Source organism: Miniopterus natalensis, chromosome 1 (genome assembly GCF_054644295.1).
Source record: "Miniopterus natalensis isolate mMinNat1 chromosome 1, mMinNat1.hap1, whole genome shotgun sequence".
NCBI lineage: Eukaryota > Metazoa > Chordata > Mammalia > Chiroptera > Miniopteridae > Miniopterus > Miniopterus natalensis.
The window spans coordinates 17,670,026-17,682,499 of NC_142081.1; the positions used below are offsets into that span (position 1 = coordinate 17,670,026).

At 41.9% G+C, this 12,474-nt stretch overlaps 1 protein-coding gene across 8 annotated transcripts in view; it reads right to left on the reverse strand.

Moving 5' to 3' along the window:
* NRXN3 (neurexin 3) overlaps nt 1–12,474 on the reverse strand; it is a 1,308,313-nt gene that overhangs the window by 868,027 nt on the left and 427,812 nt on the right. For all 8 annotated transcript variants that reach the window (XM_087818808.1, XM_087818802.1, XM_087818795.1 and 5 more), the window contains one exon: nt 1,791–1,994. In XM_087818808.1, coding sequence (XP_087674934.1) covers nt 1,791–1,994 — 204 coding nt within the window. The remainder of the gene's footprint in view (nt 1–1,790; nt 1,995–12,474) is intronic.

The window sequence follows — 12,474 nt, forward strand, 5'->3', positions numbered from 1 at the left end:
CGGAGTAGACAATCTGCCCCTGGTTGTTGGTTCCGGGTAACAAATTCTTTGCTGGTTTGGTGAAGGTGGGGAGGGCAGGGAAGGGAAGGTGCAAGGGACAGGGGTATGCCAGCCCCTGCAGGCTGCTCAGTACACTCTGTTCTCAAGGCTGTTTGCTATGCGGGCCGCAGGCTTTGGGCCTTTGAAGGGTTGAATACCATCTTTTGATTTACCATGGCTGATGGTGGGGAAGACTGGAAACTCAAGAACACAACAAAGATCCAGCAAAAGAGATGGGAAAAAATAACCAAACACACATATACACGGACAAAAGAAAAACCAAGAGACACACTGAAATCAAATGAAGTTGGACAAGAAAAAGGCATAGTGTTGTAAAAGCTGCAAATTGGAAGGAAAAAAAAAAAGACATAACTAAACGAGCCACTGCTCAAAACAGTCCTCTGTGCCCCCGAGATTTTTAGGATTGTAGTATAGGCATTTTCCAAGCGTGACCAGTTGACCTGACAGCAGATAAGACTGGTGTGAATTCAAAACCCCACCTTCTACCGGGCCATCTAGGGTTTTATACAGCCTTGCACTGGGTACATTTCTCTCTCGTGTCTTCTCCTTGTCTCTGAGAAGCCACTCCACTGAAATCTTTTAAAAGGAGCTCGGGATCCAGACACATGCCACATACCCAAACAAATCCAGGCTTAGCAAGTCTGGACTCAGCCATATCACCAATCCTGCCAACACAGGACATGGACTTGCTATGGAGTGGAATCAGTGGAAATAAAGGATTTATTTTTTTTTCCTCCAAAAATCAAGAGGTTCCCTATAGAAGATTAATTAGAAATTGAATCAAGAAGGTAGAAGCAGGAGAGAATGTAAGGCCATAGCAGGGGAATTTCAAAAGTATCTGTTATGAGTAATTATAGTGGAAGAACAGATCCTCTCCCAATAAAGCTCCAAATTTGACAATATCATAATTTTTTAATACTAAGAAAAACTGGATATGTATGATCTGAGGAGATCAGCGTAGGTGGTGAGCAACAGTGTGACATAACAATCATCATAAAAAGGGTTGCTGAACGATGGATTCGAACATCAGCAAGACGGGTACATATCAGAAGGCACATTCTCCTTCCACGTGTCAGAGACTCCAAGCTTACGGAATTATTTCTCCAGTGGCACAATAGAAAGAATTTGACGTGGGCTCTCCACTGGGAGAAAGTATAAGGAGATACCAGCGTCACCAGGCCACCGGAATTCCCCATTTGAATAGTCACTGCGGAGCTGGAAACGCTGCATTTCTCATTGCACGCACACAGCTCAGCTCCCTCCAGCCCCGCCCTCCCCTTTTGCCTCCATGTCCTGGCCTGTCCTTGCCCTCGGCTTTGACTGTTTTGAGTGGTGACCAAGGATTGGACTTAATGAGAATGCGATTGATCAAAAGATGGACCAAAGTAGCGTGTTTTACACAAAGCTAAACAGTTCCATAAAACCAAGAAAGGAAACTTAGAAAACAAATAATCCAGTAAAAAAAAAAGAAAAAAAAAGAAAAAGAAATTAAAAAAAAAAAAAAAAAAAAAAAACCACCACTGCTGTCAGAAACCAGAAATTGACATCGAAACCTCATGCAGAAACAAGAAGGTGTTTGTTGCTGTTGGACTTTATCCTTGGTCTATTAAACAAGAAGTGAGCAGCTAACTTTCAAGAAACAAACAAAGAATTCAATCAAACCAATGAAAATCAGAAAAGAAAGGGAAGACAAGCCCAAACAGAGTGGCAGAGGGTACTTCATACGATACCTAAGTTAACCATGAGCTTGACGCGTCCCCCATCCAGCTCCAAGCGCAGGGTGTCGGCAGAGTCCCTGGAGGTAGTGGCCACCAGCAGCCCGTAAGCGCGCTGGGACATGAAGCGGAAGGACACGTCCTCGGCCTCCGTGTGCATGACCATGGGCATGATGATCTTCATGTACATGCTGCCATCGTAGCTCAGGATGGACGCCTCTGCAAAGAAGAATGGAGAAATTGCTAGAGTGAAGATGCCAGTGTCCGTCTGCTTGCCAGGTAAGCCGAGGAGGATGGAGAGGGCACCAATTTGAAGACAGGTGACTCGAGTTTGCTAGACTTCCATTGCCACTTTCAAGCTATGGGACCTTCAGCAGGCCACTTAAACTCTGAGCGTCTGTTGCCTCATTTGCAAAAGGCATGTGACGGCACTGGACCCTGCCCTACTATGCTCACAGGTTTGTCATGGGCACCGAATGAAATAATGGATAGGAAGGCATTTTGCAAAAGCGAAAGTGCCCCCACAAATAGTAGTAAATGTAATTCTGTACTCTGTAGTTAAATGAAAGTACATTAAACAAAACTTAGAATCCCGTATTTAATGAGGAATATGAGGAGAGCAGCGGTTTACAAGCACCACAGCAAAGAAACAGTTCATCTCCAGAGAGCTTCTAGAAGGAGGAAAGAGCAGGAGCACGGCCTGGGCCCCATAGCATCCCTAGTGGCCAGGCACTGTAAGAATCTGCTTCCATCCCAATGAATGCATTAAGAGAAAAAACGTCCTTTCGCCCATTCAAAGAAGGTTGATAGAGTCGGAGCAAGACTCTAAGACACCCTTGAGGACCAACCATTTACTTTTATTCAAATGACACTTCGAAGGGAAGAAACAAACTCACTTTTACTTGATACCTTCTGCAGTCCAGGTGCTTTGGCTACAAGCTCCCTTCACAGCCCCCAGTTTATTTCAATCGATGCTACAATGTGGACCTATTGTTCCTACTTTCAAACAGGACACCAAGGCCCTTAGAGGGGCACATTATCACTCCCAAGTCACACACACAGCCTGGATTTTAAAGCAGTAGAGCCGATACCAAGTCCAGGGCCTGGGCTGCAACAGCATGGTGCTCAAACTGAATTCGCTTAATCACTCACTTAGCAAACAATTTTTGAGAACACGGGAAGGGAATATCACTCACTTTCCTATGAAGCCAATCTGTCACTGGGCTCAGTACCGGGCACTGAGTAGGTCCTTATTAAATATTTATTGCTGCAAATAGCTGCTACTGACATGCACTATGGAGGGTACAAGAGTTTAACAGACCAGGTCCCTGTTCTGAAGAGAGACGTTATGTGGCACATACAAAGAACTGTACTCGAATGTAAAAGTGGTTAAATGACATGGGAAAGATACATCAGTAAAGACAGTGCCGTTCAGGAGAGAGAGGCTGTGGCATGCAGGCCAGGAGAGTACATGGGTTGAGTCCGAGCTGGTCTTGGTAGATGGGTGGCATTTGTGATGAAAGAAATGTTGGCATTAGATTTGATAGATAGATAAAATAGCACCTCTATGCACATAAAAGAAAGGAGGGTGCTCAGACCGTACATTATTCCATTTAACAGAAGCATCTAGCATATTTTGGTAAGTAGATATAAAGGTAGTTTGACATTGGAATAAAATCAAAGGACTTTGATAGACACTGGGAATTAAGTGAATAGTTTTAGATTATGAGCTACTACGATGTATTCATCTATGATCCTGTGCACCAGGCACTCTTCTACGTGTTGAGGACATAACAGTGGACAAAAGGAACCAATATCTTCTGCCCTCATATATAAATGGCATCAAAACAGGAAGAGACCAGGCAGACCACATAGAAGGTCCTCAAAATAGCCTGTGTCATTGCCATACCGCCACCCGATTCCATGACACACGGAGTCCACGAAAGGCAAAATAAATGCGCCTGCTCATTCCTGGGAAGCAGCCCTCGCCTGGGTAATAGCCATGATTTCCTAATAGCTGTACATGACAACTGGAAACTCTAAGGGGATCAGAGATAAAGGTGTGATAGTTGCAGACACCATCACAATAAAAGACATACACTGAAGCTCTGTTCTTGGATGGAAAGTCCAATCTAAACTTAACACATGCTCCAGATGTGAAAAAAACTGCTTTATCTCCTGCAAGAGCAGCATCACAGGAAGGTCAATAATGATAGTTAAAATTTATTGAGCGCTTACTATTTGCCTCATGCAGTCTAGGACTCTACATGCATTAAGAAGATTTAATCCTCACAAGAGCACCGTGAAGAAGACAATGTTATTATTATATTTTATAGATACCAGGTCACACAGCTAGCCGAGAGCAGAGCTGGAGTTGAACACAGGCAGTCTGATTCTCACGGCTGTATGCTAAATGCTTAACCTTCTGCCAAACTGTCAGAGAGCTACGCGGGGAGCACTCCCATGCTTCCGAAGGAGCCAAAGCCCATCTTTAATGCTTCATGGTAGAGTGTGGTGTTCTTGGGTGTATATATGTCTGTGTGTGCGTGTGCATGTGTCTTATGTGTATATATACACATATTCATACATAATACCATTAGAATGGTATTATGTAAAGTTAAAGTTTTATATTATTTATGAACACAAAATTATATAAACATAGATAATACTTACATTTCTAAAGTATAATTGTTATATGTAAATATATACAGTGCTCTGAGTATTTGTATAATTATGAGCACCACTAATCATTCCTAGGTATTGTCTACTGTATACACCCATATGTGTGGACACTACTTTTTAAGAGATATCAGGGTATTCACTGAGACATGAAATGATTATTTTGATGGCTTCAACTTAAATACATTTCAAAATTAATGACCACTTGCATCCCTCTGGATGTGTGTAGTGCCAGAACATGTGTATGAACGAATGCATCCTTGTATCAGTGTTAGGAGTATCATAAAATAAATATCAGGTGAGCATGTAGCTAAAGAGCTAATGGTACAAAATAAAGTGTGCATCTCAATATGAACTTCTGTATGTATCTCTGTCTGTATGTGTCAGTAAGTTCTATTATTAACCTAATATTTTTAAGGGGAAGGTGATGAAGCAGAAAATTTGATATAGAAATCAGCCAAAACAAAATCTGTTCTAGGATTCATATTAATTTAATTTGCTTAAAATATTTCAAACACAAGAAGTACCATAAATAGAATACTAATTTGAGGGGGGAAATTAGCCTAAAAAGTAAAGTTATTCAATCTAAAATCAGAACAGACTGACAGATCTCAGAGGGAAGGCAGGGGTGGGGTGGGAAGAGATAAACCGAAGAACTTATATGCGTATATGCACAACCCATGGACACAGACAGTGGAGTAAAGGCCGGGGTGGGGGGCAGATGCAGGGTGGAGGGGACCAATGGGGAAAAAAAGGGAATATCTGTAATACTTTCAACAATAAAGATAAATTTTTAAAAATAAAAATTTAAAAATCTGCTGGGTTATTGAATATCGAGAGACCACATCAGGGAATGCCTACACAATGGTTCTTATACAGTTCCCCCATTCTTTCCTTCCTCTTTTATTACCCCCTTTTGTCTGAAGTGAATATTTCCTAGCATGCTATTTTAATTCTTTAATGACTCAACTATATTTTTGAGTTACTTTCTTAGTGGTTACTCTTGGGCTTACAATATACACCTTAATTTATCAGCATCTACTTTATATTTATACTAACTTAATTCCAGTAGGATATAGAAACTTTACTCCTATTAGCTCTCTTCTCTTCTCCCATTTTCGTTATTGTTATCCACATTATGTCTATACACGTTACAGGCAATACATTGTTGTAATGATTGCTTTATAAAAACTTATGTCTTTTCACTTAAGTAGTGAAAAGGAAAGCTCAAGTGCATTTCTTTAATTCTTTTAACATTTATAATAGCTTTTGTGTAGTGTTTGTCTGCTAAGACTAACATCTGGGCTCCCTCAAAGGCAGTTTCTATTGCTGTATTTATTCCTGTGAATGGATCGTGCTTTCCTCTTTCTTTGCAAGTCTCCCAAAGTTTTGTTGAAAACTGGACATTTTAGATAACAGATTGTCACAAGCTGGAGTACTGCTCCTCCGTGTGCCACTACCACCAGCAGCTGAAATCAGTCACGCGAGTGCTGTATGCCTATGAAGCTGACCCCGGTAAAATCCCTGGTCTCCAGGTTTAGGGAGCTTCCCTGGTCGGCAACACTTTGCATGTGCTGTCCCACATGATTGCTGAAGAAGTTAAGGACATCCTGTTGAACTCAACTTGAAGAGGACTCTTATAATATTGTGCCTGGTTCCCTCCAGACTTCGCTCCATGTGCCTTTCCCTTTGCTGAGTTTACCCTGTAATTTTTGCTGTAATGAACCATAACCATGAATATAAGAGCTTCTAGATTACATGAGTTTTTCCAGAGAATTATCCAGATGAAGGGTAGCTCTGGAGATCTCTGACACTGGCATACATTGCTCTGTACTTATAATGTGTATAATCATCATGTGTTTGTTATACATTTAAATGTGGTCATTGTTCCACCAAGCCTTTTATGATAGCTTCTCCATTTCTGAGTAATTTTTTATTTTTTAAATGCTTAGAATTTATAATAATACCTTTATTAAAAAACCCACTAGTGTTGTAGTAGCAAAATTTGTTTATGTTTGTGAATGTCTGTGCTCTTTATATTTGGATTGTCATGCTTTCATATAATTCTTGAATCACACTTTATTTCATGCAGAATTTTAAAGACATTGCATTATTGTACTTGAGATTGTATAGTGCCAGTATTCTGTCATAGGTGATATAGTTTACACTGAGATACGTATTGATTATGTCATTGAACTTCAAGGAATAAAACGGCATTCTTCAGGCATAGAGAGATGGTGAAATATGGGAAGAAAATGAGGAGAAAGATGCAGAGTTCAATCAAGACCGTACATGGCCTTCCTTTAGCTACCAAGACCGTGTTCTCATTTCTGAAGCTTTGTTCAATGTCCTGTCTCAGAAGCCACCCCACCTGGTTAGAGGGTGCAACCCAAGGCAATGGAGGGCGTACATTAGGACTTCTGATCCACTTAGCCCTGCTAACTTCTCTTTTGATTGGCAGTCCTGCTGTGAGTTCCTGCCTGTTACATGAATTCTCCTCTTGTAGCCATTTCCTCTACTCTTTATTCAAAGGTGGGACGAGGTAAGAACATCTACTCAGGCTATTTGTTTCCCTCTGTAAAAGTATAGGACTAATTCTCAGTATTTTTCTCAACTAGACAGTAATATACCTGAAGGGCACCGGCAGAGTTGGCAGCCTGACCATGCCTGGCCATTCACCTTGGCTTGGCTTCAGAATCACGTGTCTTGCTCCTGCATTTTATGAGATTTATGATACAGAGTTGTGCCTTTTTTTCCTTCTTAGGACTAATGATTAGTTGGCTGGTTTACTCTTTTTTTGTTTAACTTGAAAAAGGAAGCTTCTGGCAGGTAATTTTTACCTACATCTTCCCACTGCTTATCATAATCAAATTATTACATCTAACATCAAATAATCAAAACTTAATAGTCCTTTAATCTTAGGATAAGCATATGTTGTATTAGATGGGAGGAAGTCCTAATCAAAAAGAGACATAAAACCTATAGGGAAAATAGACTGTAGGAAGTGAATGGTACAGAGGTTCTTCTGGCCTCTACATACTAGGGTGTGACATTAGTTACATCTGCTATTGCCTTAAGGAGAAAGCCAGGTTGGTAGAGTATAATAGGAAAAGTGTAAAACAAAGCACTAGACAACACAATTGATGTGCTTTTGCTAACAAATGCAAAGAACCCATTGACATCAATGCAGTACTGCGAGCAATCAGCAAGGTGCTTCCATGCAGTGGACTTTGCCAGCTCTCATTTTGCACTGAGTATACCAAGCAGGCATCCTAGCACTATACTCCCATCAGCCCTTGAGCCACCTCCTAGGGAGAGAAGATGCTCTTCACATCCACCTTGTAAGCAAAGTATCATTTAAGTAATCACTCTTCTTCCCCTCTTCTCTTTTTGTACCTTCAAGACATCCCCTCCCCGCTCTTGCAGCTACTGGCCTCACCCACTCCTTAAGTGTGTTTTATTCTGACAAAGCTTCCCAAATACACAGATTGCTTCCTCTCCCAAACTGGGCTGATCTTAAACAGTGTGCAAATCTACGTAGGGATGCCTGCCAGGTTCTAAATCTGTATTTTGCAGCAGCAGGAGCAACATAAATCTCTAGTTCCAAACAGACCCAACAGTAGCCAACAGTTCCAGAGAATCCACAAAACTGATGTGAGGTAATGTCTTCCCTCCCGTGGAGAAGGCTGAGAAGAGCTAACTTTCCACATTCTCAACATAATGCTGTCATTATGTGCGGTCACCCTGGCTTCTCACTCCCCAACAGCCAGACCACTCTTAAGCCGCGACCTCCTGGCCAACTCTCAGTGGAACGTGCTCTTCTTGGGAGGCTACGTCATGTATGGTATCCACTTCCAAATCATTGGGGCAGATTTACTACAGCAATATTTAAACTTATTTATTCAACACATGATGTTTTAGTACCTATTATTTTTCCAGGCACTCTTTTATGGATCGAGAAATGGAAAAATCAAAGTTCCTATTTTGTTGAGCTTTAATTTTCGCTATATAACCTGGGGTAACGGCTGGCGAGAGGTAACTTTGATAGCCTAATGATATAAATGGCAAATAGCTATTGTAATACACAGAAAGATGTCAACAGAAAGATGACCATTTGACTGTATATACATGGTTGGCATAGCTTAGAGGTTCCCCTTCTCAAGCCTTCCATCAGTATAATTTGATTAGAATCCTAGAATAATGTCTAGAAGAGTAAGACATCAGATAATCTCATCAAGATTTAAGCCGCAGTTATGGAGCACTCAACAATTATGTCTCAATTCCTTTGTCCCTAAAGCTGGAGGTGCACTCTACAGCTACTACTCCCTAAGGTAACAGGAAGCTGGGGCGGGTTCTAAGCAAAGCCCAGTGCTGTGCTTAGCTTGCCAAACACACAGGGGGAAAAAAAGTTGTAAACTGTCTGGCAGATGACAAGGATGTGTCATACACAGGCTGCTACTGCAGCAACAATGGGGAACACAGCTAAAATTAAGCTGTAAACACCTCTTCTTGTCAGGGCCCCACTCCCCTGCAAACAGAAAGTTGTTTTATAGGGCTGGCAAAGTGTATTGGAAATTATATTAGCAGCCCACAGCTGATGAGTTTATAAGTCTACAGGGAACAAGTTGTCTGGCTCCGTCACCATGCCTAGCTTGCCAAACTGCATGTGAGGCACACCAGCCTCAGAGCTATTGCTAAAACTTGGGAATAAGTGGGCCAAGAATAGCACTGGAGCAGAAGAAAGGTACTTGGTACATGACATTAATTTGTGTCTCAAGTTTTCCTCTTGGAGCTTGTTTATGCCTCAATGACACAGTTCCCCAGTCCCTGAGTCAACACTTAATTATATTGCAAACCAGGAGACAATCAAGGGTGTGTCTGATGAATGGGTGGACAGCTTCTAGTAAAAATAAAAGTCCCCTCACCGTATTGTACCACCCTCCAAAAGTTTCTGGCTTCTTGTTTATTTCTCTGGCTATCAGAGAATATTTCTGTTATCAGGGGTTTTTTTCCTTTTCTTTAATTTTATCTTTTTATTTTCTTGCTGTAGTTAGACTAGAAACAAATCAAATCATGTCATTTTCAAGTCAAGTACTTTCAATGGCACCATAGCACTTACTGCTTAGCATTGCCTTCTAAATCTTAGATAATCCGGCCCTGGTCACATGTCCAGCCCAGTGGCCTGTCCTGCTGTGCTTGTCCACTTTCCCATAGAATAGGCTGTTGGCCGTGAGGATAAACACCCTGCCCCTGCTGTTTCCTTTGCTCTTGCCCTTTCCTTTGTATGGGGCATTCTCCACTTACCCAGCTGGCAGATCCTGGCCTATATCTACCAAGAGCAAGCAAGGCGAGCTGGCTCTGCCTTTAAAACTGAGTGAGTCTGGCACTCCTCTCCTTTTCCACGTCTACTCCCTTAGCTCGAGCGCCATCCTCTGTCTTCTAGCTAGACTTCTAATTATTCCCCCAATTTCATTCTTTCCTCTCAAGTCTGTTCTCCACATGGCAGCCAGAGCGATCAGTTCCTTCCCCGCTACACCCTCCCATGCCTTCCTACTGAACTTAGCATGCATTTATACCCTTGCCTGCCTTACAAAGTCCTACCTGACTTGTTTCCTCTCTGAGGATATTCATAAGTCCAGGTTTGGCCCAGACACTTCCATTTCACTGCTGTTGTCCTGGTGTAATTATTAATAGCATCACCTTTTACTCAAAAGAGTGCCTGCTGGTTTGGACATAGAGCCACCTGGTCACCCTACATCTATGGCTCCTCCCTACTATTCTCCCCCCAGCCATTGCAGCCCAGCGCACTGGCCTCCTTTTGTTTCTCTGAACACAAACAAGCCAATTTGTCCTTGAGTTCGGGCACTCAGCCAACCCGCTCTTCAGCATGGAATTACCTGCTGCCTGATCTTTTTGCATGGCTGGCTCCCTCATTCAGGCCCTGTCCCAAATAGCTTCACTATCATTTTCTCAGAAAGGTATTCCCCAATCGCCCTGTCTAACCGCCCCCTCCCCAGCCAGATTCTACCACATCAGTGCACTTGTTTTTCAACACAGATCTTAAAATAGCTAATATGTTTTTGTTCATGTGTTTATCAGACCCTCCTTTTAGAATGTAATCTCCATAAAAGCATGTGCTTTTTCTTTTTTTGTTTGCTGCTATGTAGCTATTTTCTAGTAGAATGACTGCCTGGCCCATAGTAGGTGCTTAATAGAACAGACGGCCGATAAACCAAAAACTTCAAGTGTCACCTGCCCTGCAAAACCTACCCTGGCTACCTGCACGCCCTTTCCAGGTAAGACTGAGCACTCCTCCCCCGCGACCCACTCAATACATTACAGGCAGTGCCTACAGGACTGTTCCCACGTGCATTTCATTGTGGTTTATGTTTGCTTCTTTCTTGATGCTGCAAGCAAATCTGAAGGCAAATACATTCCCTGTTCATTTTCTGCTTCATTCTGTGTTGGTTGCTGTTTTAAACTTTTATTTCAAACTTACGTACTTGCAGAAAATTTACACAAATTATATCAAGCGTTCTTACACCTCTCACCCTACTTCCCCTAACGCTAGCATCTTACATAACTATAGGATGATTATGAATAAGGAAATTAACATTGGTATAGCATTTCACATAAACTTCAGGTCTTAATCAAATGTTACGGCTTTGTCCACGAATGTTCTTTTTCTATCCCAGGATCCCACATTGCATTACTTGTTATTTCTCCCTGGTCCACTCCAGTTGAACAGTTTCTCAATCTTTCCTTGTCTTTCACGTCCTTTTAAAGAGTATTGGTCAACACTTTGTAAAGTATATGATTGTCTAACCACTATGTTGTGCACCCGAAACTAACACAGAATACTATTGAATATAAACTGCAATTGAAAAATAAAAATTTTTAAAAAGAAAATAAAGAGTGCCAGTTAGAAATTTTATCAAATATCCTCAATATGGGTTTGTCCAATGTTTTCTCACGATCGGAGTGAGGTTATGTATTTTTGGCAAGAATGCCATGAAAACGACATTGTGTGCTTCTCACTGCGTCATGTCAAGGGGTTCCTGATGCTGACATGCCTTGTTACTGGTGATGTTTTCATGATTACTTTGGTAAATTGGTATCTCCAAGTACTTTGACAGTGAAATAACGGTCTTTGCCTTTGTGTCTGATATGGATTGTTGGGAAGATACTTTGAGCTTAAGCAAATCCTGTTGCTGCTCAGGCTTCAGCATCCATCAGTGGATTCGGTGGATCTTACCTGCAACGTTACTACTATGCTGTTTGCCTAACGGTGATTCTCACCTGCCCTCTCCTTCTGCATTTATCAGCTGGCATCATATTGTGTCCTTAGTCACTGTTAACTCGCCCTGCCAATGGTGACCACCATAATTCTGACACACGATTAAGTTCTCAGGCTGTACAGGAGGCCTGACACTTGCCAGCTTTGTAACTGAACAAGGTACTTGATCTCTCTGAGCCTCAGTTTCCTCCTTAATAAAATGAGGATGGGGTTAGCATGTGACCCATTAGGAAGAATATTCAATTCCTCTCCATCAATTCTTCCGGGCACCAGAGATACGACAAACAAAAGAGGCCGCCTTGACTTCTGGACGTCTTCGCTAAGCCAGCTCTGAGCACACAGTAAGCATGCCAAGGCTCCAAAACTGTGTTCTGCCGTTATGATGAATAATTGTACAATTTCCTGGCCCACTCCGGATTCTTAAGGATTGCAGCGAGCACTCAGGTCCCACTCCTCACCAACCCAAGGCATTTTTTTCTCAGTTTCCACTGATGCGAGAAGGGTCAAAGGTGTGTCGTTTAAATCATTAATTTTCCCTAAACATATCAGAATCCTTAGAGGGAAGCCCAGTTAAAACACGAGTAAAATCTTCTTTAATGAAAGGTAAATGTTAAAAGTTCTTAAAGCGGGGGTGCTCCTCTCCCTAAATCGCTCTGGTTAAGTCCGCTGTCACGTGGGCCAGGGGAAATATTTGAGGATGGGGACAACTGTAGCCGGTAAATG